The following is a 25,630-nucleotide window of genomic DNA, read 5'->3' on the forward strand; positions in this document are numbered from 1 at the left end:
GACGTGGGGGTTACACATCCGAGTAGATATCCTGATATGAATCAAATTATGTTAATGTCTCTGTTCCAAAGTCTTGCAAGCAATACGTGGTATTGTCCCACAGACTGTTGTTGCCATGTAAAGATAAGCACGATGGACCGTCCATCAATTACGTCAGAGACGGACAAGCGAAATAACACTGATGTATAGTTCTTTACGTCCCCATGTGTGTACTAAAGTTTAAACAACGTGAGATTAATAATATCTGTCATGTGTTCCCGTTCCGGATAGAAAAATCCGACCTGAGGGCACCTGCGTTGCCAGGTAACGAGGCTTGCCGAGTTACCGGCTACGCAGCGTGCCCGAGGGTCGGATTTTTCTATCCGGAACGGACACACATGATATATATTTTTCTACCATACATTTAATAACATATTTTGTGAAGAAAATAAATAAAAAAGCACATTTTTGTACATATCACCAAAAAGCGCGTGCGATGATGTTTACTGACGTCATGACGCGTAGTAATTTGTATTCACTGTATACGTCAATAAGTTCCTTCGACATTACGTCTTTTAAGGGTTATTTTGTTTTGTTTGTTTTTTAATTTATTTTTGTAAAGTTAATGTTAATGGAACGCATCTATTTAAATTTCATAATTATGATTACATAAAGTGTATTATAAAAGAAATTGAAATTATAACGTCACAGCGCGTGACTCATCTGGCATGGGGGGATGCCAGATGGAGTTTTCCAGCACGGCTGAATTTACCGGAAATGCCTATCCGGTGTGCTAGAAAAAAAGTTTCCAGCGCTCTTATATGCAAAACATAGTTGAACGTAGCCACTGTGTGGCCGTGGCAAATCCGGTGTAGGTGCATTCGGAACTCCTCGGCCATTTTCATCGAAGCAACCTCGGATGTATTTGGAAGGTCTACATACTGAAAAAGATGTACGTTTAAGTCCGCTGCAAGTAGATCGCGTAGTAATTTTATTTAGCAGTTAAACTTTAAGTCTTAACTCTTGGGTATCTTACTTATGTTTGCAATAATTCACTTCACTGGCAATCAATTTAAACTAAGATCAATAAATACAACTCTAAAACATTACATTTAATTAATGATATAATCAAAACAAATACGAACTACTTCAACTGATGTACCGGCATACATCCGAGGTTGTTTTAGAAAAAAGTGGCTTTCCGAATGGTGTAGGTGTACAAACACTGCGGTGAAAATGTAAACAAAAAGGTAGATGAAGTAGACTCAGCATGTTTTTTAAATCACAAACCATTCATCTTCAAAACCTATATATATGGAAAGTAGCCAATGGTCTGAGATGGTATAACTACGCCTTGATTTACTGTAATGTGTCAATTAAAAGAAATAAAACAACAACAATGATGTAAGCTACCATTACCTGAGTAAGAAAGTAATTGAACGAGAGTTCTTTTACTATAAAACATACTAGTACATTTGATTTGGAAATGTTAACTTTACATGATTGTTTGTTGTTACGTAGAATGGAGACAAAAACAAATATGAAAAAAATACCATAGTTCTTCTTTTTGAAAATAAAAGTGAGATTGTTTTTTTTGTTTTTCTGGAGATTGGGCAATGCTGTACAACAAAGTAAAGAAGTGGTATGTTGAAAGGCTATTTTCTGAAGACGGGCAATGTTGATTGGAGATGGAGGCAGTGTAATGTCACGTTGTTAGCTGAGACTCTTACGGAATATATAAGGGACGGGAGTTCATCCAGTTACACTCTGATGAGCTTGTGGGAGTTCCCACATATTAAGGGATACCAATAACTGATAAATTAGACTCATTTTATTATCTCATCATCTCAATGTCCGCCTCATAAGAAACTAAGTAATCAAGCCAATGAGACCCTTAAAGGGACTAGACACCAGATTTACAATTGCAAGAAAAAAATAAAATTGTAAAAAAAAATTGATATCGTTTTGTACAATGCATTGACTCCTAATTACTGATGTATCGACACATCACTTACGAGTTCCCAGTTTTGGCGTATTTGACCAATTAGGCCAAAATTTACTGGGATTGTCTATCACCTGAATCCAAGTTTATTTATTTTTTAAATGCGTCAGTATACAGTATAGTACTAATCACGTGACTTTCACATGCTAAATATACCACTATTTAAGCTGCACTCTCACTGATTTACCGTTTTAACAACTTTTTTCTGTCTTGAAAAGAGCAAATTTTTACGTAAATATCGGCAAACCAATGATAAACGATTGCTGACAAAAGCTCAGATCGCAGATTTGCATATTTCCGTTCAAAAATCAGTAATAATAATAATAATAATAATAATAATAATAATAATAATAATGATAATAATAATAATAATAACTTTATTTAACGAAGGTTACATACTAAGTGTACAATCATTACAGACATACTACTTATTTCCAGCATGGCCTTCATACAAAAACACATATTCTAACTTACATATTAAGCAACATACAAAACATACAATCACACTATCACTATCATACTTTTTTCATGTAATTCAACATAATTATACATGTATTCAACATTTCTTCGACAAAAACAACTCAGTTTAATATGATGATTATAAATTACAATAATTTCATCCTGTAAATAATGTAGATATATTCAGTAAAACCACATTCAATCAATATATTTTCAACATTTACACAATCGGTAGTATCCATTACAAGTTGTTGCAAGAATGTCATATACGTACATTAATGTATTAATAAGGTGTTTTATGGCTTAACTAACGGTTTACGAAAAATGCATAAAACATGAATTTTTTAGCTTAAATATAAAAATCTGCGATCACTGGTTTCCATGGGTTTTAGCAAAATTGGCTCGTTCCAAGACCAAAAATAAAAAAGTTGTCAAAACGTTCAATCTGTGAGAGTGCAGCTTTAACTGGGAACCCATTATGCCCCATTTTTATATTGGTAAACTCTGCTGGGACAGCGACAAAACGTTCTTTAAATATTTTTAAATGATGAATTCTCGGTCTCTTACTAGCTCGTATGGACAATTCTGTTTTGTGGAAATAATGTATTTGCTGTGTTTGAGACCATCTGGTGTCTAGCTCCATTAATACTATAATTTATTTACATTTTTACTTTTGGTTCTTGTTTTCAAGACACCTGAGATTTCTATCTTAAGTCTCGTATCGTGTTCATCGCCAGCAATGTTGACGTCATCCGCAAGATACATTCGTTGCCTCGAGGTGCAAAGCGAAAAATATTATGTAAAAAAGATTAAACAGACGGTAATGATTTATCATTGGCGTTGTTTGTTCTGACGATGTTTTCTGTAAAGAAGAAGTTATTTTGCTGTACATATTTTCTGAACCTATGAAAATAGGATGCGTTTTGATTACTTTGTGGAAAGTACGTTTGAGTTCATTCATTAACCTCTGTTAGCATGTGTAATAGTTTATTTACTGTTTGATTTTAAGTATTTATAAGCGGATTTGCCCTCCATTAAGGGTTTGGTCATATCTCGTTGTGAAAACAACCAGTCGATTATTGGAGGGCTATTACCATATGAATTGTTACAGCATTCATCAACATGTCCATCACGTCGGAACATTCGGAACACGTCGGCCATTTTCCATCGAAAACAACCTCGGATGTATGTGGACGGTTTACAGCGTCAGAAATCTTGACATTTAACAACGCTGCATGTAGATCGCGAAGTAAATTTAGCAGTTACACTTAATGACTTTCCTCTTGATTTATATAATCTTAATTATTTTCGCCGAGGTGTTCCGAATGCCTGCCCTGAGTTAAACGAATTTCTATTATTCGAGTTCAAAATGATATAAGCGACCGGCTCTTTGACCAAAACTTAAGCACTGGTCAGTTTTTGGTCAATTTTGGTCAATTTGATTAACACATTTTAAAGACCAGATCGATTGCACCACAGATAAAAGTGTGTGCACAAGGCATTAACAGTAAACATAAATGGATAAACGCACTTCGGCACTTCTGTCACATGGCATGTTCTAAAACCTGGCCTGGCCTGGCCTGGCCTGACCTGGCCTGGCCTGGCCTGCTGACTCCGCATTTTGAGTCGGGCCAGGCCAGGCCGGGCCAGGCTAGGCCAGGTTTTAGAACATGCCCTGTCAAATGTCATTTTATCACCATCCTTTCCTGTCTATAATTTATGGTCCATGCACGAACCGCAAAGCCATGAAGCATTATTTACAGACGCTGGTCATACGAAATGTCTGTTTATTCACGATGGATAGAACAATGACAGACTTATAGATATGGTCCTTTTGGCCGGTTAATAGTCGTGTGCATCAATCGAAGCGCCTGCGTCAACAAAGACACACTTTCCGTCCAGTTTGCGCTCGGGTGATTTCTGATTTATGAGCTGTTGACATACTAGAGGTTGTATGGGTGGTCACCTAATTACAGCCTATCCACAGTTCTTAAGTATTGAAACTCAAAATGTATCCGTGAAACATTTTGTCTAAAAAACATATTGTTTAACAAAGCTCAGAATACAGCCGTACCTATGCATATTTTTCTTACAGTTTTTCGACATACAGGTGCAATAAGATAAAACATAAAGTTGACATTTGGAAGTTCAATTGACGCTCCCACAGTTTCTTTATTTGTAACAAAACCTACGATGATTTTCTTATCCTATCCATTGGTAAAATAAATACTCTTTACTATTAAAAGATTGCTACTTTTTGCAGTCAAAGGGACCTAAAACTTGCCATTCTCCTGCACGAGTATAAATGTAAGACTAAAAGAGTTGTCTTCCTTTTAGAAATAACTGTTCTTAATCGATGACATCCTTTCTCCACTCAAGATAAATCAAGTTTTATTGGGCAAAATCCCATGAAATTCATGAGCTAGTTGCTCTTAAAAATGTACAATCTTTAGAAGACATGGAAGACCACCCTCTTTCCGACATCAGGCACGTGTTGAGGATGAACATAACTTTTTAAACCTCTTGTCAAGTTAGGGATTCCGTTAGTACATGTACAATCAAAACCTCGCTTAATGAAAATATGACATACGCGAACTTCGAAGAACAAGATTAATCAAGTTTTATTGGGTAAAATGACGAGAAATCAGCTCATAAATTTCATGGGATTTTACTAAAATCCCATGAAATTTATGAGCTGATTTCTCGTAAAAATGTGCAATTTCTAGAGACCACCCTCTGCCCTTCATCAGATTATCCATGAGTTATAAAACCAGCACGTGTTCCAGAAAAAGCGTGCGCACCCCGGCACGTGTATGCGATGAGCATAAATTTTCAAACCTGTTGGAAAGTTGAAGATTCCGTTAGCAAAATCAATAAAACGACTTCATTCTCACATGGTATAACATACTGGATGAAAATGCGGCATACATGGACTTCGAAACATTAGAAAATATCACGCTATTTGGAATCAAAGCTTGATAAAGGTATATTTATTTTCTCGGGGATTGAACCTTAATTGAACGATTGACCCTTTCAATAGTTTATTATCGACAGAGCTCCAAAAACTAGCCCGCCATTTAGGGCCCACACCTGCCGTATTAGGCCCTTTTTAGGGGCTCCCCATCTGTATGTTAATTCGCGTAGGGCCCTGCCGCCGAATACAAAGAAAATAACGGCACTTGGGGGGAATTAAATCACCAGAGTGTGGCATTTTGAATTTGCAAAATGAATAAGGAAGTGTCTTGTGCAGTCTGTCAAATGTGAAACATTGTTCGTCATTTCGGCGCTAAAATTTGAACAGATGTTAAAAAGCGGCTCAACTGAGGATCATTAACGATATTACAGTCACCGATTCTTGGCTCTTTGTGAGGTGTTAAATATTCGTGTGGCCAAATGATGGTCCACGGCGCATGGATCTTTGTACATTTTAATGACTTAAATTAGTTTCAATGTCAAATGAGAAAGAAATGATAATGTCTTTGTTAACTTGATCGTCTTGAAAATAAATTAAAGGTGTCGTGTTTATCTGGGTGGACATGTTTTATCCGGATGGTGAACATCAATGCAATTATTATAACAAATGAAAAGCAAGAGCACCGCAAATGTATGCCAACGCTCGTCCGTTTTTCTTGGGGGTTTAAGCTTATTCATACTTGTTAGAGCTACCCTGGTTCTTTAATGTACACCAGTGTATAGCACTGTCACACGAGACACCCACTTAACATCTCCCCCAGAAGACAATTAGAATTTTTTAGTGGTGTGTCTTGTATTCGATCCTGCGACCCCTGGATTGACAGTCTTGAAAGTGTGTTACCACTAGACCACGGATCTGCCGTTTTTCTTAGTCGACCTTTTGACCTTTATATTAATTTATTTTAGCTCGATTGTGACAAAACCTGATAGCTTACAGAATCGCGCATGCTTGTTTCCTGTGTAGAAACCAGACATGGAGTCCATTTTAGAGTGTTTATAGACAGTTACCCTGGTTGGGATCGAACCCAAGACCTCTTGAGTGAGATGTGGACATCTTTAACACTTGATCAATCTCGCACTGGTGGGATTTGCTTGAAGGTTACTCGAAAATTATTAAATCCATTGATAATGGCCCTGTTACACATATAATATGCATATCTTCAGCGTATTTTCTGCCTAATTGACAATCCTTTTGAATGCATTATGAGCTTGTTACATATAAAATTCATGATGGTGTTATGATCGAGTTACTGACAATTTCTGGAAATACCACTGTACTAATATCAATTTTTCTTGTCCGCTGCATACCTTTTAAGTTATATGACTATGCAGAAAAAAACCTTGATAAACACTAGTTGTATTAACGAAAATATGATGATGGAAACTCAACATGTACATAAGGAAAATATGAAGCAGGCATTTAATTGTTCATGATATTAGATTAACCATGTTTGCTATTTAGCATAACATGATAGTTAAGGTAGTAGAATATATAGTTTTATATGTGCATTTTTAGTGATTTTTTCACATAAGAGCTGGTTTATTTGAATCATGCTCTAGTCCATAAAATCCCAGCTGTGGTTAAGAAAATATGATATCTTCATTTTCTTGATTTTTTATTCATTTTTTGGTCATGTGTAATATGAGATAAACATGTATAAATGATAGAGAAACAACATGAGCAATTAATAAAATAGAATCAAAATATGGTTTATCAAAAAGATGTTAAAGCAACTGTGCACCAGATGATCAATTTGCAAGAAAAAAAGAAAATTTTCGAAAACTGTCATAAACTTGGTGTACAATGCATTGAAACCTACTAACTGAAGTACCACATAGTTTACAATTGATTTAAGTTTAGCAGTTATTTCGTATTTTTCCATTAAAAAATATTACTGGGTATGTCTACCTAGTAGAATTCATTCCTTATGCACATTGGCTAGTCGATAATATCACGTGATATTACAAAGTTAGGTATATAGCTTAAATATACCACTTCTTTGGAGTAAGCCTTCGTAGCACAGTGGATACAACACTGGATTGCAATTTTGGGGACACAGGTTCGAACCCCGTCTCCGACACAATTTTATTTTTACATTTTGATACTTTTTTTTACAATTATGATATCAAAGCATTCTATAAAATAATTGTTCTGAGATTCGTAACAGAAACAACTTTTTTGGTGCCAATCTGGTGTACAGTCCCTTTAAGAAAATAAACATATTGTGTAGGTCTGTACCAAATACATTCTTGTTCAAAATATTGAGGAAAAACAATAAAACTTTAAACACTTGAATAATGAAAATCATTTAATCATATAAAACCTTGGAAAATTAAGTTATAGAATGTAAAGTTAACCAATAAAATAAATGTATTAAAATAGTCTTAATGGCATTAGAATATTAAAATTAATACAAGTAAAATATCCCCTACAAGAATTGTTTAATTCCAAAATAAAAGCTGAACATATCATATATATGATTTCTTTATTTACTAAATTTCACACTGAAAATACAGAGCATTTAATTATGGCTAGACTCAATTAGCAGTGCAGGCCCGCTTTTTAAGAACCCAAGGAAATATTAAAATACCAATAAAAAGAAAATGTCTAATCTATAATAAAAAAATATTCTAAATTTCACATGATCTTTGTTGTTATGAGCTTAATTTGAAACTTCATTATTAACTTTTTTTAAAAGACTTTTATGAAAACAACCTCAACATTTATGGTTTGTCCTCTGATTTTTAGTAAGTTGTTCATTAATCAGTATGCAAAGGTGTTAACTGGCCTTGAACAGAGACATCCACACCAACACTAAGGAATTGCATAGATTAATAAATAAAAATGAACACTAATTTCATGTGTATTAATCATTCATTGTCTATGTCAGAGTCAAATTTTCTAGTACATTTAAAATGATGTATGATTCAACATTTCACAAAATTTCACAAAATGTTTATATTATTCACTGCACCCTAAAGCCTAGCCATGAACTTAGTTTAATATGGCAGATGTCAAAAATGGTAAATTGTTGGATCAATTTGTGTCATCTTATACCAGCTGACTCCTGTAAGTCTAGTGTTTGTATATCACTATTTAAAGGTACTTTCACGTGGGTAAACATATTTAAAAAAAATCAATTGAGTTTCTTTTAATTTATTTGAATAACATTAAACACCGGCAGACAGATAATCATTTTCATTTCATCATAATATCATTTAACTTAAATTTGGTTATTAATGTTTTTTGAAAAAGTGACTTTTAATTTTCAACTATTCAAATATTTGTTAACAAACACTTGTTATTATTATCTGGTGACAGTTTAGTAAGTGTTACTGCACCAACAACCCGATCTGTTAAAATTATACACAAAAACTTAAGCGCGAGTGTACTAGAAAAGCGAGTGTATAGTTTTGATTACACAGGTTGTGGGTAATGTAACTGTTTAGTACATGTTGTCAAGATCAGTAGTAATTGAACGGTTAAGCTCTGCCTACTGCCTACTTACGGGAGTTAATGTATTGACGAAAAATAAAGGAACATGCTCTAACATGGTACAATCTTTGCAACAATTTTATTTTCATATTACAGTAATATAAAATGTTCAAATTTGAGAATGAGCCTTTCAGCAGGAATGAAGTATTACCCTACATGTTATTGAACAGAAGTAAATAAAAATACCATACAAAATAAAAGCTTCGTGATATCGGTTGTCAAATGTTGAAGTGGCTGTCATAATGATAATAGGTGAAGTAAAATTCCTGAATAAGATTTACCAACTTATGGTTAGAATAACATTTTCAACTTCATTAATATCATAAAAGGCATAAATATAATTAGCTTAATCCAGAAATATGATGTATTATGATTGTATATATTAACATTATAATTGAAAACTTAAGTAAACTATGTTAGTAGGTGACCTGATATCGGATATGCAGGGTGCAGGAAACCAATACCGTATATCCGATATCGGGTAATCAAAGATGCTAACATCTGTTTCATTAATTCATCAGAATTGGAAAATAGACGCAATTTTAGTATGATATAAAGATAAGTGACCCAATTAGGAAAAATATGGGGTCACTGCATGACTAATCCTGGACCGATTGCGTAATGTCATTCATGTTGGAGGGGTGATATAATTATAACCACTCAGGCCCCTATTTCTTGAAAGACCCTTATAAACATGACTAAGCTTAGCTCACTATTTATTTTTGGCACTATTTCTTTAATTTCCACTTTGTAAAAAAGTTATTTTTAAGATAATCACGATAAACTGCTTTTTCGTAAGTATAAGCAAGTCAAATGTTTAAATGAAGTAAGGGACATAAACCTGTTAGGTTTAAGAAATTTTGAGAAATTGGGACCAGAATTATAAAATCTTAAAAAATATCATATCATGGGGTAAAAGCTGCACTCTCACAGATTGATTGTTTTGACTGTTTTATTTTTTGTCTTGGAATGAACCAATTTGTAAGCGCAAATGTCTGGAAAACAGTGATAAAGGACTGGTGACAAAAGAGCAGATCACAGTTTTCATATTTACGTTCGAAAATTTTATGGCTAAAAGCGTTACTAAAGCTTTAAGAAAAAAATAATTTTCGGCAGTTTTCCAAACAATTGAGATGAATTCTGTTGTGCGTTATCTTAATATATGACTTAATTTAAGGCATGACACCCAAATCAGCTGATTCTGAGACAAAAACTAATAAAGACAAAATTTTCAATTAGTGAGAGTGCAGCTTTAATGTCACCTTCTGGCCTTATCCACACAGACTATGATATCAGTTGATAACATGGTGCCAGTATAAAACATGGCGAATACTAGTCAGTGTCAGAATATTTATGGACTGCTGGTGCCTCTATTAGAGCATGCACGTTAAATAGAACATTTACGGTATATGGACTCTATATAGTGTAGCTGGAATAATATAACTACTCGAGTATTTGGTAATTTTAAGTAAAAAACATAATTTCATTTGGTTTTAATGAAGAAAAAGTTTACAAAAGTAAAAAAAACAACAATACAATTCATAATGATAGAAAAAGGTAACATACATAATTTGGAATTCAATAGGTTCTGGTGATCAATTTAAAAAAGAGGTAAAATTTATTATACAACCAGTGTATAAAACGATTTGTACAAAATCAATGGTATCACAATATAAAATCACAACAGAGATAATATCACAGTCGGTCGTAAGTTGCCACATGACGAAAGAAAACAATAATAAATAATAATCACAGAAAAAGAGGCACATAAAATAATTACAAATATAACTTGTAAAGTCGTATATCGGGCCAATTGTTCAGATCGTTGTTAAAGTTAACAATGTTGCTAACTTGATCATTGTTAAATTTTAAATTCTCTGAAAGTTTAATGGACACACACATGATCTGAGGTACTTGATACAAATATTGAGTCATCTAATTCAGCTATGCTTGTTTTACTTTCCTATATCAGCACATCATAACATATTTCACCTTTAAAAGTTACAGCTTTGTTGACTTTTAACGAAGTTCTGAACAATCGGACCATTGAAATTCATTCCACATATAGCTCGTGTGTGTATTACAAAGCCTGCTATTCATTTGGTAAATAACAAAGTGAATTGATATGACACAAGATCTGAGACATTCAACTATATTCAAGTAATGTTGATATATATAATTATTATCAAGAGCGTGTTGAGTGAACACCAAAGCTTGTCTATTTGTTTCAGTTGAACAAAGGGCATAACTCATCAGCTATTACAGCAGCAGTTATGGGGTTTCCTATATTATGTGCCTAATGTTTCTGGCAACATGTGTACCAAGTTTCATTTGAATATCTTTTAACGTCTATTGGAGATAAAGTCAAGGTTTAAATCTTCATGATTACCAAGGCAATGACAATACCTCAACTAACAGACAAATTAGAAATTGTAGCACTTTATCATCACATAATAATGTATACTCGATGAGCTTCCGCAAATCTGACTGACCGAGAGCAAAGTCTATAAAAAATGTTGTGGACTCCTGAGAATAATGTGTAGACCTTATCATATTTATTTGCGCCATTTTAATGAAGTTGTTAAGATATAATAATTACAGACTGGTGTTGACTTGTCTACATTTATATGTTTACTTTCAGAGGTTGGAAACTAAATATATACCAGTACCATATACTCAACATTAGTCTATAATTATATAATATTTCTTCAATACTTATTTCACAATTTGGATGGATTGATATTTTTTACCCAAACAGAAGATAAAATACAGTTTAAATAATATATGTTCATTGAGGACTTTTTAAACATGTCATCTTACCCTTCATGAGAATTAAGACAAGTAGAAAATAACCTAAAGAAAATATAATGAAAATCTAAATGCAAACAAATAGAGAACACAGTCAAAGGGAAACAACTCCAACAATGACAAAATAAGAGAAACCGAAGATTTAAGAGAATATTGCAGAAATATGTGACGTGATAACAAAAATATCATCTCAAAAAAGTATCCCGCAACAATTTTACCAGTAAGTCACAATGTACCTATTATAATTATCATAATTGACTACCCTCATGGTAAATATGAAACCATTAAACTTAAAAGTCAGCTAAAAAGTTTTTATAACAGTGAAAATGAGCTCAAACATCTATAGGCCTAAGTACAAGTTTGAGCATTAAAAATGTATTTTTATCTCCTAAAAATCATCATCATCCCACATTCCATGAATTTGCTCTCCAGTTGAAGAAGCAGAAAAAGCTGGTCTCGGTGGCTGAGGCCCGAACTTATGTTTGTGTTTTTTCTTGGGTGTCCCTTGAGCAGCAAGACGGGCCTCCGCTTTGGAACCGACGGAGGATTTTGGTCGGCTGTAGGAGTGGATGGTTGGCTCATCTGAAAAGATGACAGAAAAGTGTAAAGGTTAGGTATGAATAAATAAGTTCATAGGATGAAATTCAGTATGTACTGGCTCTGAACAGATTTGAAGTTTGTTTATATATTTCTAATTAAAATGTATTCTTTATCAAGCTATGCAGGAATGCATCGTGAAAAAAACAGCCAGTTTTTGGGGGGTCACTAATTTACTATTTGTTCTTCTGTTAAATAAACAATGTCCAATATATCAGTAACACATGCCATAACCAAGAAATATTAAACTGCAGTAAGATTTTACAAGAATTAAAAATAAATAATTATTAAATATGCAATGTAACTCATTTCAAAGTTTGATAAAGTATATATAGCAGTTCCAGCTGTTTCTCAATTTCTTTGAGCGGGAATTAGTTCCTGTTATCTGCAAAAATTGAAGAATAAACCAAATTAGTGTTAAACAAAAAAATAGTATATATGTTTCCTCCAAACACATATACATCTTCATGACCATGGGGTATAGGGGGGAAAATGTGAGCCTTTTATAAAGGTCATAAAGAACATGCTAGTGCAAAGCAGATATTAGATTCATTCTTTCAGCTCAGTCACCATCTAGTTTTATACATATATACATTATTTTTAAAAAGTGTTTCACATTTAAAATTTTCCCATTTTATCAATATCTATTATATATATTTATAGATACATGTATGTGCACATCATTGATGAGACCGTTTAAAAATGTTTTTTAAAATTGTTGAAAAATCTCAGAATTGGGAAAGTTAATGTGAAATTAAATATTAATTTCAACATTTTTTATAAAATAGGATGAAAATATTTCATATTAAACCTACAAACAATCTGGGTTTTTTTGAAAAAACTAATGCTTTTTTAAATCTTGAAACCTCAAAGGTTGTCTTTTGAGTTATCGCTAGCATGTTTTTTCACACGACTTTAAATGCCGGCATCATCACCAAAGCTACAACAATATCCAATCAGTTTGACTTATTCCTCTGCATGCCAGCAAAATGGTTAAAGTATAGGCTAGAATACATGCTGTTGACACAAGACACAAGGGTGAATAAAATTTTACAAAATTGTGCAGTGAATGTTAGATCTTACAGAAACACTATTATGAAAAGTACAAAATATCAGACCGCATGCTAAGGTATAAGGAAAAATCCCCTCACCAGATTTTGTATAGGCAGACAAAATCCCCCATAGGATAATCAACTTTTCTTACACTTTAGTGAAGGTTCCTTATGATATGTTGTATCACATTTCATTTAAAGCTGCACTCTCACAGATTGAATGTTTTGACAACTTTTTTTTTGTCTTCGCTAAGCTTCCAAGCTAATTTTTGCGAAAATGCATGGAAACCTGTTATATAAGACTGCTGACAAAAATTATATTGCAGATTTTTATATTTAAGTTCAAAAATTGATGTTTTATGCATTTTTCTTAAACCGTTAGTAATGGTTTAAGTCATAAAATATTAATTTTCAAAAGGAAATATGAAAATCTGCGATCTGATCTTTTGTCAGCAATCTTTTATCATTGGTTTGCCGATATTTATGCAAAAATTTGCTCTTTCCAAGACAAAAAATAAAAAAGTTGTAAAAACAGTATATCTGTGAGAGTGCAGCTTTAAGGTCAGGAATTTTTCTGTTTTGCAGAAAATGATGGGGGGATTTTACCTTGGGAGGGGACTTAGTCAAAGCATAACCAAGCAAGTTAGACCCATAACTGTTTTATATCAGCCACCATGAGTTTGTAGAAGTTTGACAAATCCACCCAAACACACAAAAAACTTACAAACTAAGCTTTATCTGCCAATAAAATGAGAGATAATTCATTAAGTATTACACAGACTTGCAGAAACATAAAGAAATTGAACATTCATATAAGGCAAAACAAAAATAATTAACAGTTTCTCTGGCACTTCAGCCTTCGTCTCTTTCCAAACTGCTCTTTTTTATCTTAAAACAAGTCATTGAAAAAATACATTTGCAGATAGGCAAGCCAGTTTTAACTTCATTATTAGTTACCCTTTTAAAGGCTGTTCACAATTTATGAACATATGGCAATATGAAATTTTAGAGAAATTTAAGAGATCAAAATTCAATGAAAATATTATCTAGTGCTTCCTTCTTACTTTTTAAAAAAAGTGCTGTAGAAACTAACTCTTATTTTTTCTTGGCCTATTGTTGTTTATCAATTATAAAGCTAATTTAAAAGCATTACATTTATTTTACTCTATATATGAAGTGATCAAACAAACTTCATCAGGAACAAGCCAATTAATTGAAGCTGGGTAAGTCAAGTAATAGGAGGAGAAATTTGATATTGTGTTACAAGTACTTTGAATTGTTAATGTTTACTTAATACCTACATATTACAAGAAGGTTTCTTTTTTCAATGGAAGATTTCTGCTGATTTCTACAGAAGCGTATTAGTGCCAATTCACAAAACTCCTTCAATACAGGAATGTTGAATTTTCGAGTCATATCGAAGTCGAAATTTCGGCTTTTAGACTGAAAATTTTGACTAAGTTTCTCAAATATTTTGACTAACTAACTCAAAACTAACTTTTTTTCAATTAGCACTAATGAGCTTCCATAGATTTCTGATGATTCATTGTTATTTTTGCCAGAATGGATGGATAATGTACGGTAATTTCTCTTTCAAAACAACATATAGCTATGTAAATATTTGGCTTGAAAATAAATCACTTAATATGAAAAAACAATACTATGAAGCCAATACAAAATGTATGGTGCAATTCCTGGGTCAAAAGTCGCATCAAGTCGGTTTCACCTTAAAATTTAGTTACTGGTAATTTATACTTAAGATGTGAAACCATCTGATTCTATGAGGTACCTTCTAATTGATTAGTATGTTTCATCAAAAGTACAACTTTTGACCCTTTCAACCACAAAATCTTAATAGCTACCTGCTTGATCTAAATATAGATGAGTAGATACTAAACCCCGGAGATAATCTCAGATATAGAAGTAACACTAGCCAAAAGGTCAAACGGTCTTTAATAAGTTTCTACTTATTAATTTATTAGTAGGAACCTCTTTGATTCAGTAGATTTCACTGAAATATTTAGTTGGTACCCACTGTATGACTAATTATACAGGTGGAACCAACTTGACTCTGTGCCACAAAAGTGAACAACTTGACTATTCATTGTTTAAGCAATTCATTAATAGTTCTGTGTATAATGTTGTAAAATAAATATTAAAAGACTGTTTTTCATGCAGTATACACGCCACTACACTAATATACCATCAGAATCTTCCTCCATCGACCCGAGGGTTGACTTGGACTTCTGGTAGTCTCTGGAGTAACGCTGTGCAGAGCGAGGTCGACCTACAGATGGTGTTAGTAAAGCGTTCAGGTGTGTCACAATCAATTCACTCAGGAGTCAGGTGTGTTAACAAATACAATAAGAGTTTAATGCATTATAAATTGTTAAAATAGAAACTTACAGCACATTGGCATAACATATTTTTGTTTTAACAAAAATGAATATTTTGCAGAATTGGAACATCTGTTAACTTTCAAATAATTAAAAAAAAAAAAGATATGAAATTTCATTTGGAATCTATTCAACATACCAAATCTAAAACTTAAAATAGTGTCACAATTTCTTTAATAATTTATTTATTGTTTAATTTAATTGATAGTATTAGTGAGAAAGCTTGTATATTCAGATCCAAAGAAACAAGAAAGTATCCTCACACTACAATTTACCCTAAAACCCAAACTTAATACTCAAAGCCAAATATTGGACTCTGTTGTTGAAAGAAAGTATCACCTACTAAACTAAAATTTCACAAAGCATACATACCGGCAGCAATATCATTGGCTGATGAGTTAGTCGCTTGCGCAAGCTGGTTCAAGAACTGCCCCTTGTGAGTCTCTAGTTCTTTCTGCAGGGAGGCAGCTAACTGGCTGTTCAGTTCCTCACGAGAACGCTCTAACTCAATCTGAAAATGAATATTATTTAATTTTATGGTATGGAATAGGACATGAATGTAAACATTTTTACAGAATATGTATATAAAGTCCTGCAGCAGCCATTTGAATAAAACTTTGATAATTATAATGTCCACATGTTATCTTCTGGTCAATTTGCTAAATTGAATAATTTGATTGGTTAATATAAATGATTGGATACACATCGACCAATCAGTATACATTATTTACCAACTTTGACCAAACCAAAGAATCTGTTTGATGCAATTGGCTGCTGGTTTGTTTTGGTCAAAATTAGCCAAAATTAGCCAACACAATGATTGATAAATCATTATTCATCCAATAAGTCCTAATACCAATCAAAACATTTAAATGTGAAACTCACTTAAAGCCTAAAGAAAACTTGTTTTATACAATTGGCTGCTGGCTATTTCTTTGGTGCAGTCAAACGAAGTTAGCCAAAATCCTTATTGACTGATCAATATTTATCAATAAAACCACCATTCATGTAAATCTTTTTTTTTAAATCCTAATAAGACCAAAACACTGTTTGGCAAGACCAGACACATGCTCACACTAACATTCTAACATACACTCAGCTGTCATTGTAAAAACTTTGTTGAGCTCACCGCAAGAAAGCTCAAATAAAGTTCTGACCTGCATGTCCTTCTCCAAGTCTTCCATGGCTTTCTTGTGGCGCTGCTCCATCAGTGAAGCGTTCAAGATGGTACTGGCAAGGCTGAAAGAGAAAATCACATGGCTATTGAATAAGGAAAGAATTATACTAACATTTTAAGATTAAAATTCCCCTAATTGTATATTTCATCTGCTTAGAAGACCCCATTTATTGAAAAGAAAATACTTAATTATTGTTAATTATATGTAGAAACAGTTAATGTTTTGACAATCAAAGGGACACAATCCGAAAGTGAATAGTGTGGTTGATCAATCTTTGTCACACTATTATGCCAATTTCAATAAATTGTGGCCAAGTTTGATAAATATTGCATAATAAATGCTCAAGTTAAAGAAAGGACTAGTAAATAAGGACCAATTTTGAAAATTAAAGGGCCATAACTACAGAGTGAATAGTGAAATCTTATATCCAAGTTTAATATAAAGAAATTCTTATGTTTGCGAATATACTTGAAATTGTGTTTTCTGGTTAGAAATCCGGGCCAGAATTCAATAGAATTCTTATCCTTAGTCTTTCACATGCCTCAGTGAATCAGTGATCAGTTGATTGGACAATTAACCTTACAGTCAAATTAAAATGCACAGATTCTACACTTAAACTGAGCTACCGGTAATACTGAGTTTGTTATTACTGGAGTCTGCTTTTAAAAGGCCATGTGAAATGTTCCCTGACAGGGCTGGAACCCATAACCTTTCAAGTGAACTGCAGTCACAGAATCCATTATATCTATCATGCAATAATATGCTAATCTGTAAGCAATTGTACAATACAAGTATACAAGAACCACAAAGCCTATCTAAACTACGCCATACTTGGTCATCTTGGCGGGCATATTTTGGCAATAAATTAACACAATTGGCACTATAATTAGCACTATAATTTACTTAAGAGGAAAAAAATACTTGTGTTTCCTGAAAGTAAAATTAAACTCATTAAATCTAAAGTTTGATATGGCGAAATAAATCTTACATAAAATCTGAAAAACTTTAAGGGACACTCGATTAAAAATCAAAAGTTGTTCAATCACAGGAAAAAAACATTCTTCAAAATTCATCTATTACAGTCAAATATCATGAAGTAATAGTGCTGACAAGGTCTTTTGGAATTGAGGTTAATTTTGGATCAATTATTGGTCAAGGCTGGAATGTATTTCATATTAGATAAGCAGGTATGTTTTAATGTTCAAGCTCACTATTTTAAAAACTTACCCCATTCTTTAGTGGAAAGGAAAAAATAGTATAAATATCTAAAGACTTGATAGAGATAATATGATAAGCAGATATGTTATTATGGTGAAGAACTTTTAGCAAACACTTGAAATGTGTCATAAATACCAACATCATATGTCTTAAATTCCAACTTCTATGTTTCATTCAAATGCCAAAAAAGTAACAATTTTAAATCATTAGGTAAAGTATATATCAGGAATTTATTGGCAGGTTTCTGGTGCCCACTCTTTACATTGATAAAATGAAACAAACCAGGGAAGAGTGAGAACATGCCAAGCACCTGTCTTCCTAAGAGTCATTGACATCTCCTTTCTTTAAAATTTACCACAAAATCATCAGAAATATGCCTAGTATTTACAATACAACCCTTCTCAAGAAAGTGTGTTAAATATGCATTAAATGAGCATTTAATCTTCACTAAACACAGGGATATTGGCACCATATTTAAAGCTTTTCGTGACAGAAGCCCATTTATTTTGAACATATATAAAAGCGTATTTATTTTGGACTTAAAGCGCATTAATGCACTTAAGCGCATTTTTTCTGCCTTAAAATCCCATTTTTTCTGCATTCAAAGCACATTTTTTCTGCATTAAAAGCACATTTATGCCCTAAAGGGCATTTTCTGCTTTAAAAGCGCATTATTTTTGCATTGTGTGTTTTTTGGGAAGGGAATGTCACATCATTATAACATTCTTTTGCGAAAATAAAACCAGGGAGGAGTGTGTATTTACCCTGCGCCAGCCTTCCTGCGAGCCATGGACAACTCCTCCTTATCTGAACGCATCTGGTCATCCAGCTCCCTGCGAAACAAGATCACAATCATCAGAATATTAATGCAAAATTTTAGCTTCACAATACATCTCAAACATCCATTATTTTGATGCAAATTTATCTTATATGCCCTGAAAAATTATATGCTACATCAACTAAACACTATCTTGTTGTAATCACTGTGTATGTAATTGGTGAACATTTAGTAACACAGTAATAATTCACCTTTGATCGCAGAGCAAGAATCGATGCTCGTTTTCATTGTTAATTGTCAATGTGTTCCAAGAAAACTAGCTATTGTATCAAGTGCTGTAGACTGCTTTTATTTTGCGAAGGTCTAAATTTGTCATTCTTTTTAAAATTCTTGCCAATTTGGCAAGGTTTAATATTCAAAAGGCCATTCTTTAAAAGGACAAGCATCAGTAAATTAATATTTAACGAGATTTTATATTTGCAACCTAATCAACCTAATCAATTTGTGTATCATATTTGTTAAACTCCCGAAATTTATTTGAGCCATGCATGTTCCACCTACCTCTGTTTCTGGAATTTCTTGGCCTGAATCTTCTCCTGGATAATAGCCTCCTGCTGTTGTCTGCTCCTCTGCATTGAGTCATTCACATGCTCAACCTGCAGCAAATCAGAATGGTTGTTACAATTTTCAGCCAATCAAAACATTGCTAGAAAATGATTTCAAATATGTAGCTGGCCAATTCTAATGTGTTATGGTGAATGTCACTTCAAACAACAGCATTGAACACAAAATTTTCCTCACTGAAGTTTTAATAACATCAGACATACAAAAATCACAATTTCAATGCAAAATAGCTGTTAGTCTAAATCCAGCAGTTTGTGCCCAACACTCACTCCCTGGTGGGCAGAATAGATTCAAAATACACATGTCATGGAAATAACTTGGTGAAAGGCAGACAACTCTCACCCTAGTGGAAATAACTGACCCCATCATGGGTGAGGACAGACACCTTTAACAAGAGACCACTGTCACCCTAGTATAAACTGAACCCACCACTTTTTGAGCAAGAGACAGAAACCTATAACAAGAGACCACTCTCGCCCTAGTAGAAATAACTTACAATCTCTCGGATGAGGGTGGACACCTATACCACTTTACCACTTTCACCCTCATTTATATAATATTCCTTGTTACATTAGACAGTATTTGTTAAAAACGTAATCTTAAAAGTCCTAAATATTTACCAAAATACTGCAAATAACAATATTTCTCACCTGGTTATAATGTTGCTGTATAATCTGGTCCGCTGTGTTGACAGACAGCCTTCCACTCTCTACCTGGGACTCAAGTTTCTCCTACAGATAGAATAAAATATTCTTTTACATATCAGTTATGTTAAATATGACGCCATCAGAAAAGTTAAATACCTGTATGAAACTTAAAAAATATACCAAATTTACCTCTTCAGTTCACCGTCAAGACATTTAATGACATAATTTTTTTCAGAGCATGTTACCATATGTTTCAAAGGAAACAAACATTTCAATAATACTCAACTCTCTGTACAAAGTTGTTTCCCTTAGAAAGTTATTTTTCATTTCAAGGGACATAATCCAGTCACACATTGGCAGATTACTATCTACATTATAAGTTTGATTCAGATACAATAAACTGAAAACTTTATCGCGTTCACAAGTAATTGTTTACAGACGCAGAGATGATCGCACAGACAGACGCACGACAGACACTACGTCATCCCATAACCTCTTCTGGTCTTTGGCTAGTAAAGCTAAAAAATAACATTTTTCACTTTTGGCATTTTTTTTTGCCTCAAAGCAGTCCATTGTTAGAATTTTTGCAATTCTGAAATTCCTAACTCAACTTCTTCCACTGGACCCATTTTCACTGACACATCACCCACACATTAATATACACATGCATCTATTTGGTGAAAAGCATGAACCAATCTATTGTTACTTTTCAAATTTAACATTTGGTCTGGAAGATCTAAAATTGATCTGAAAATAATGAAACACATATGTTCTATATAAACTCCCTTATACATTAAATATATGGTTTACTTTCTGTTTACCTGAAACTGTAGAAGTTATTATTATTATTATTATTATTATCTTCCAATCTACTTCGATTACAACTCATTTTCAGCAGATGGGGAATCAAATTATTATGCAATATCTGTTAAGATGTAAACATGCAATTATCAACGATTAAATGTAGAACTTACGGTATATTAGGCGATTTCATTGACTGGAAATGAATATGGTATTTTAATTAGATGATGTCTACCTGTCACGGTTCATATCATAACAGCTTAAAAGAGGGAATAAAAAGAATCATGCAAATGTTTCAAGCCACACTCAATACAAAACTTCAGAGACATAAATGAAAATGGTTCATGCTTTATTTTTGCTGTACATACTGAACATTTCAGTCCATGTAACCGATTGCAGACAAAAAATAGCTCTTTGGAGAGAATGGTTATGCTCCTCTTTTATTTTCAGTCAGAAAAGGGCAATAACTCAATAATAGATCTATTTTGAGTAATGAACCTTCTTGTACATGTGCATATTGCCTCAGACAACATTTGTATCAAGTTACTTTTGAATTTGAAAACGATTTTTAAGTTATGGCTGCGATAATAGTTTTTGCATGCTGACGCAAATGACACCAAGAAATACAGACCAGCGCCGACACCAAGCAAAACAGGTGAGCTCAAAATGATCCATGCCATCATGAATGTAAAACACACTCTTGCAACAAAATCCTAATGAAAAAATAAGTAAAAAAAATGAATTGTTCAGTTATTAAATTTAGATTTTAGGTCTATAAAATTTGGCTTGGATTTATAAATTCAAGTTATATAAATCAATAGAAGATGTTCTGTAAATAAAAGAGAAATGAAAAAATAATATAAAATAGATTATGCCTTGATATAATATTATGGGAAAACAAATATGCAATCATATGTATGTAAAAATATTGTCATAAAAATCATTAAAAGATTACATAGATATATAAGCAGAATAATGTTCGATGAAGAAAATCAATTTTAATAAAAAAATTCTTTATAAAATGCCCAGGATTCACTAGTAATTTGTAAAGTGAAAAAATACAAAAAAGCGCAATTATAATACTGCCTCAGTTAATAACTTACATATTTTTGCTTGGCTCTTTTCTTAAAAATAACATATTAGATGAAACATTAAAAGATGCAGTTTGGCTGTAAGATTATAAATATAACATATCTAAATCTATTAATTATATTAAAGGGAGTGAACTAGTTTGATCTGTGTAGTTTAACCATATTTTTACACTCATAACATGTTCTACACAAAATGTTTCTAAAACCATGGAGAAGTTGTTTTGAAGAAGGAATTTTTAAAAACGACAGATATTCAGTAACAAAGTTGTAGAAATGCTAAGTTTTGTTGTGGAGAGTTGAAGAAATATACCAGTAATCTATTTTTACCTCGCACTACACACTGCCTGCACATAGGGTGTTTTCCAATCGTCACTTTGGATACAATTCCCAATTCAAATACTTATTTAGAAAATTATTTTGACATGAAAATGTATGCAGGGAGCAATACATATTGCTATTAGACATTACATATTTAAAGTCCTGTCGATGCGTACATACCGGTACCAAAAATTTACACCATGAATATGTTATTCAAACTTATACATGTCCCTTCAATAAGCAAATTACTGGATATGCAAGAAGACAAAATTGACAGACAATGGACAACATTATTTAAAGCACCTGAGGTTATATTGTAAGCATATATTCTTGTTAAAGAGGTCAATGATACCATATTAAAAAAAGCCCATGGAAAACGTCAACAGAAGCTGTCCAACGCATACATTAGAAATGTTAACAAAATGCTTACAAGATGCTTACAAAGTGCCTAGAAACACAACACTGAACATAAAAGCTAATTCCCTGCATAAAGCTTGCAAATATACGAAGGACTGGTGGTGACATTTCAAATTCAAAATTTCATGATTTCCTTTTCATAAATTCACGATTCCTTGAACTTCATGAATTCACGATATCATGATTTTAATTTCATGATTTCACAATTTCAACTTAAACACAGTAATAGTACACAACTCTCTGATTTGAACTTGTGAATTCATCATTTGTGAAGTTGAAATCGTTAAATCATGAACTCAAAGTTGAAATTGTAAAATCGTGAAAATGATGTCCTTAAATTATGAAGAGGAAATCATTAAATATTGAAATTAAAATGTCATCACCAGTCTTTCGAATAAATACCAGTACATTTCATTACCTTGTCTACTTTTGTCTGAAATATTCAATACCACTCATATTGAACCGACTACATGTTAGATTTACACTTTAGGCAGAGAATAGGTAAACTGTTAAGCTTAAAATTTATTCAAAATTGTAAGATTGAGGGATTTTGTAATTTGTAAGTTCATTGAAGTTTACCAACATGCTTTAATAATAAAGTTTTACTCATTACAACACGGAAAAATACATGTATGCCACAGACATCCCCACATCACTTTTTCAAAATATGAGACATTTCTGTTACTTTTAACAATGGTACAATTCAGCTGTAAGACAGTTTTTGCCTCTTATCTAGCATTTCATATCCAAAAGAAGTCCAATTGTAGCAAAATCTGGGTTGCAATTGCACTATAATCATAAGGGGCAGTATTAAATAAACATATTAGATTTAACTTTATGATAAAAGTGAAATATGGCAGTTTTGAATGAGTATTAGATATATTGACCAATGAAAACACTTCTTTCGATTAAAATACTTATTGAATGCAGCCCAAGAACTACCCTTGCTACAACTATTGCATGCAACAATAGTTATACTACACACATACAATTTGCCATGGTGATAGTAACTTACATGACAGATAAATAAAAACAGAATCAATACCTGTAGGTCTTTTAACTGTTGATCTTGTTTCTGTAGAACAGCCAAGCGCCTTGCACTGCCAACCTAAACAGTAAAAGAATAGCTGAATGACTAGCAAACTATTTTGTCAAAAATTATGTTGTCCTGTAAGTGCACTCAATTCTCACAAGGCATCAAGGGTTTGATTTCTGGGCTGGGCATATGTGTGTTTTGTTGGTCGTCACCAAGCCAGACAAGCAGATTTTCTCTGTGTTTTCTGGTTTCACCCCCACAACATAAGACCAACATCGCAACATCTTGCCAACGACAATGACTAAGCATAAGTTTACATAATATTGTTAACAATCGTAAAATAAATAAAATTAAAATAAAAGTATTGAAACATTGGTGTTGATCAATGCTTGTAACATCATTTCAATAACATAAAGGTCTTTATCTTCTTCTTTTTGAGGAAGTGCATTTTTAACTTTAATACAATAAATGCTCAGCAAAACACATACTTCTAAGCAACCGATAAGAGTGGCCAGTCGTTTTTATGCTAATTAGTGCAATCTAAGTTTAAGGAACCAATCTAATTTACCTCTTTATCTAACCAACCAATGAGAACAGCCAATTCCTTTTCCTGCTGAGATATTACAGCCTCATTTTCAAGAGCTAATCAGATATTACAGCCTCATTTTCAAGAGCCAATCAAAATACACTACTAACCTCTAACCGACCAATGAGAACAGCTAATTCCTTTTCCTGCTGAGCTATTGCAGCATCAGTTTCAAGAGCCAATCGTCTTCTAAAATTATTTTCTGCCTCTTTCCTCTCCTTCTCAAAAAGTAGAACCTCTTCATCCTGCGAAACAGACATGCATAATATTCTAAACATGACATAATATATTTCTAAACGGTGTTTAGTCTAATTCATTCTATTTTTTTTCTTTATATTACTATGATTTTGAAGTTAATAGTTAGAATATTACAATCTGCCAGGTAAATCTAATAATATAAAGCATATCCAATGTGTTCTATATAATACAAACAAACAATGAATTAAATAAAATACATGTGAGTTTAAGTTATACTCTCATTTCTTCCACTTCAAGTAATCTTACTCATTTTATTGCATTGTACTAAAAAAAGAAATCACATTTGGAGTTCACAGGCAAAATCAGTTTATACAGTAAAACAAAATAAAGTAAAAATCAGATACACAATAAAAGATATAAGATGAAAGGCTAAGACAGGACTTGAAATCTTAAAGAGTATATGATAAAGAAATGATTACACTTTAATAAATTAAAATATGGCATTCAAATATTGAAAAATTATAAATGCAAAAATTCAAAATAGTTCCAAAAATTGCTTGTTGTTTTCAGTTAGCAAGGGGCATAACTGGACAATTACTAAAGCAAGAGTTATGTGCAATGCTTATCATGTGTAAATTGTTTCTGACATGTTTACTATGATTCATTTAAATTACAATTTTTGAGTTCTAGCCAAAGTTTTTGCAAACAGACTGTTGAAAACAACGACAAGGCAATAACAATACCATGACTTATTTCTTCCAAAAACAGACCAATTTTAGATATTAAGAAAACAATAAATCAAGGCACTAAAGATATAATAAATATATTCACAGTCAAAAGTAGATATATGCAAGAAGTGGTCCTTCTATGTATTTGAACAGATTAAATATTTTTAAAACATTCTATTTACTTTATTCTGAATACGTTTACCTGCAATTTCCTCTACAAAACAGACATAATTGTTTAAAATACTTTT

The 25,630-nt window shown here is 32.7% G+C and overlaps 1 protein-coding gene across 7 annotated transcripts in view; it reads right to left on the minus strand.

The window, feature by feature from the left end:
• Positions 1 to 7,012: 7,012 nt before the first annotated feature.
• LOC128211579 (calponin homology domain-containing protein DDB_G0272472-like) overlaps positions 7,013 to 25,630 on the minus strand; it is a 35,748-nt gene continuing 17,130 nt past the window's right edge. For 4 of the 7 annotated variants that reach the window (XM_052916542.1, XM_052916545.1, XM_052916541.1 and 1 more), the window contains 10 exons: positions 24,567 to 24,701; positions 23,880 to 23,942; positions 23,253 to 23,267; positions 20,211 to 20,291; positions 19,498 to 19,592; positions 18,923 to 18,991; positions 16,920 to 17,001; positions 16,135 to 16,273; positions 15,570 to 15,653; positions 7,013 to 12,299 (listed from right to left, as the gene is read on the minus strand). In XM_052916542.1, the coding sequence (XP_052772502.1) occupies positions 12,106 to 12,299; positions 15,570 to 15,653; positions 16,135 to 16,273; positions 16,920 to 17,001; positions 18,923 to 18,991; positions 19,498 to 19,592; positions 20,211 to 20,291; positions 23,253 to 23,267; positions 23,880 to 23,942; positions 24,567 to 24,701 (957 nt within the window). In that variant the 3' untranslated portion in view covers positions 7,013 to 12,105. Of the gene's footprint in view, positions 12,300 to 14,090; positions 14,105 to 15,569; positions 15,654 to 16,134; positions 16,274 to 16,919; positions 17,002 to 18,922; positions 18,992 to 19,497; positions 19,593 to 20,210; positions 20,292 to 23,252; positions 23,268 to 23,879; positions 23,943 to 24,566; positions 24,702 to 25,630 lie in introns of all 7 variants that reach the window. The other 3 variants (XM_052916547.1, XM_052916544.1, XM_052916546.1) reach the window with 3 other exon arrangements.

The sequence above is a fragment of the Mya arenaria genome, chromosome 12 (assembly GCF_026914265.1).
Source record: "Mya arenaria isolate MELC-2E11 chromosome 12, ASM2691426v1".
Classification (NCBI taxonomy): Eukaryota; Metazoa; Mollusca; class Bivalvia; order Myida; family Myidae; genus Mya; species Mya arenaria.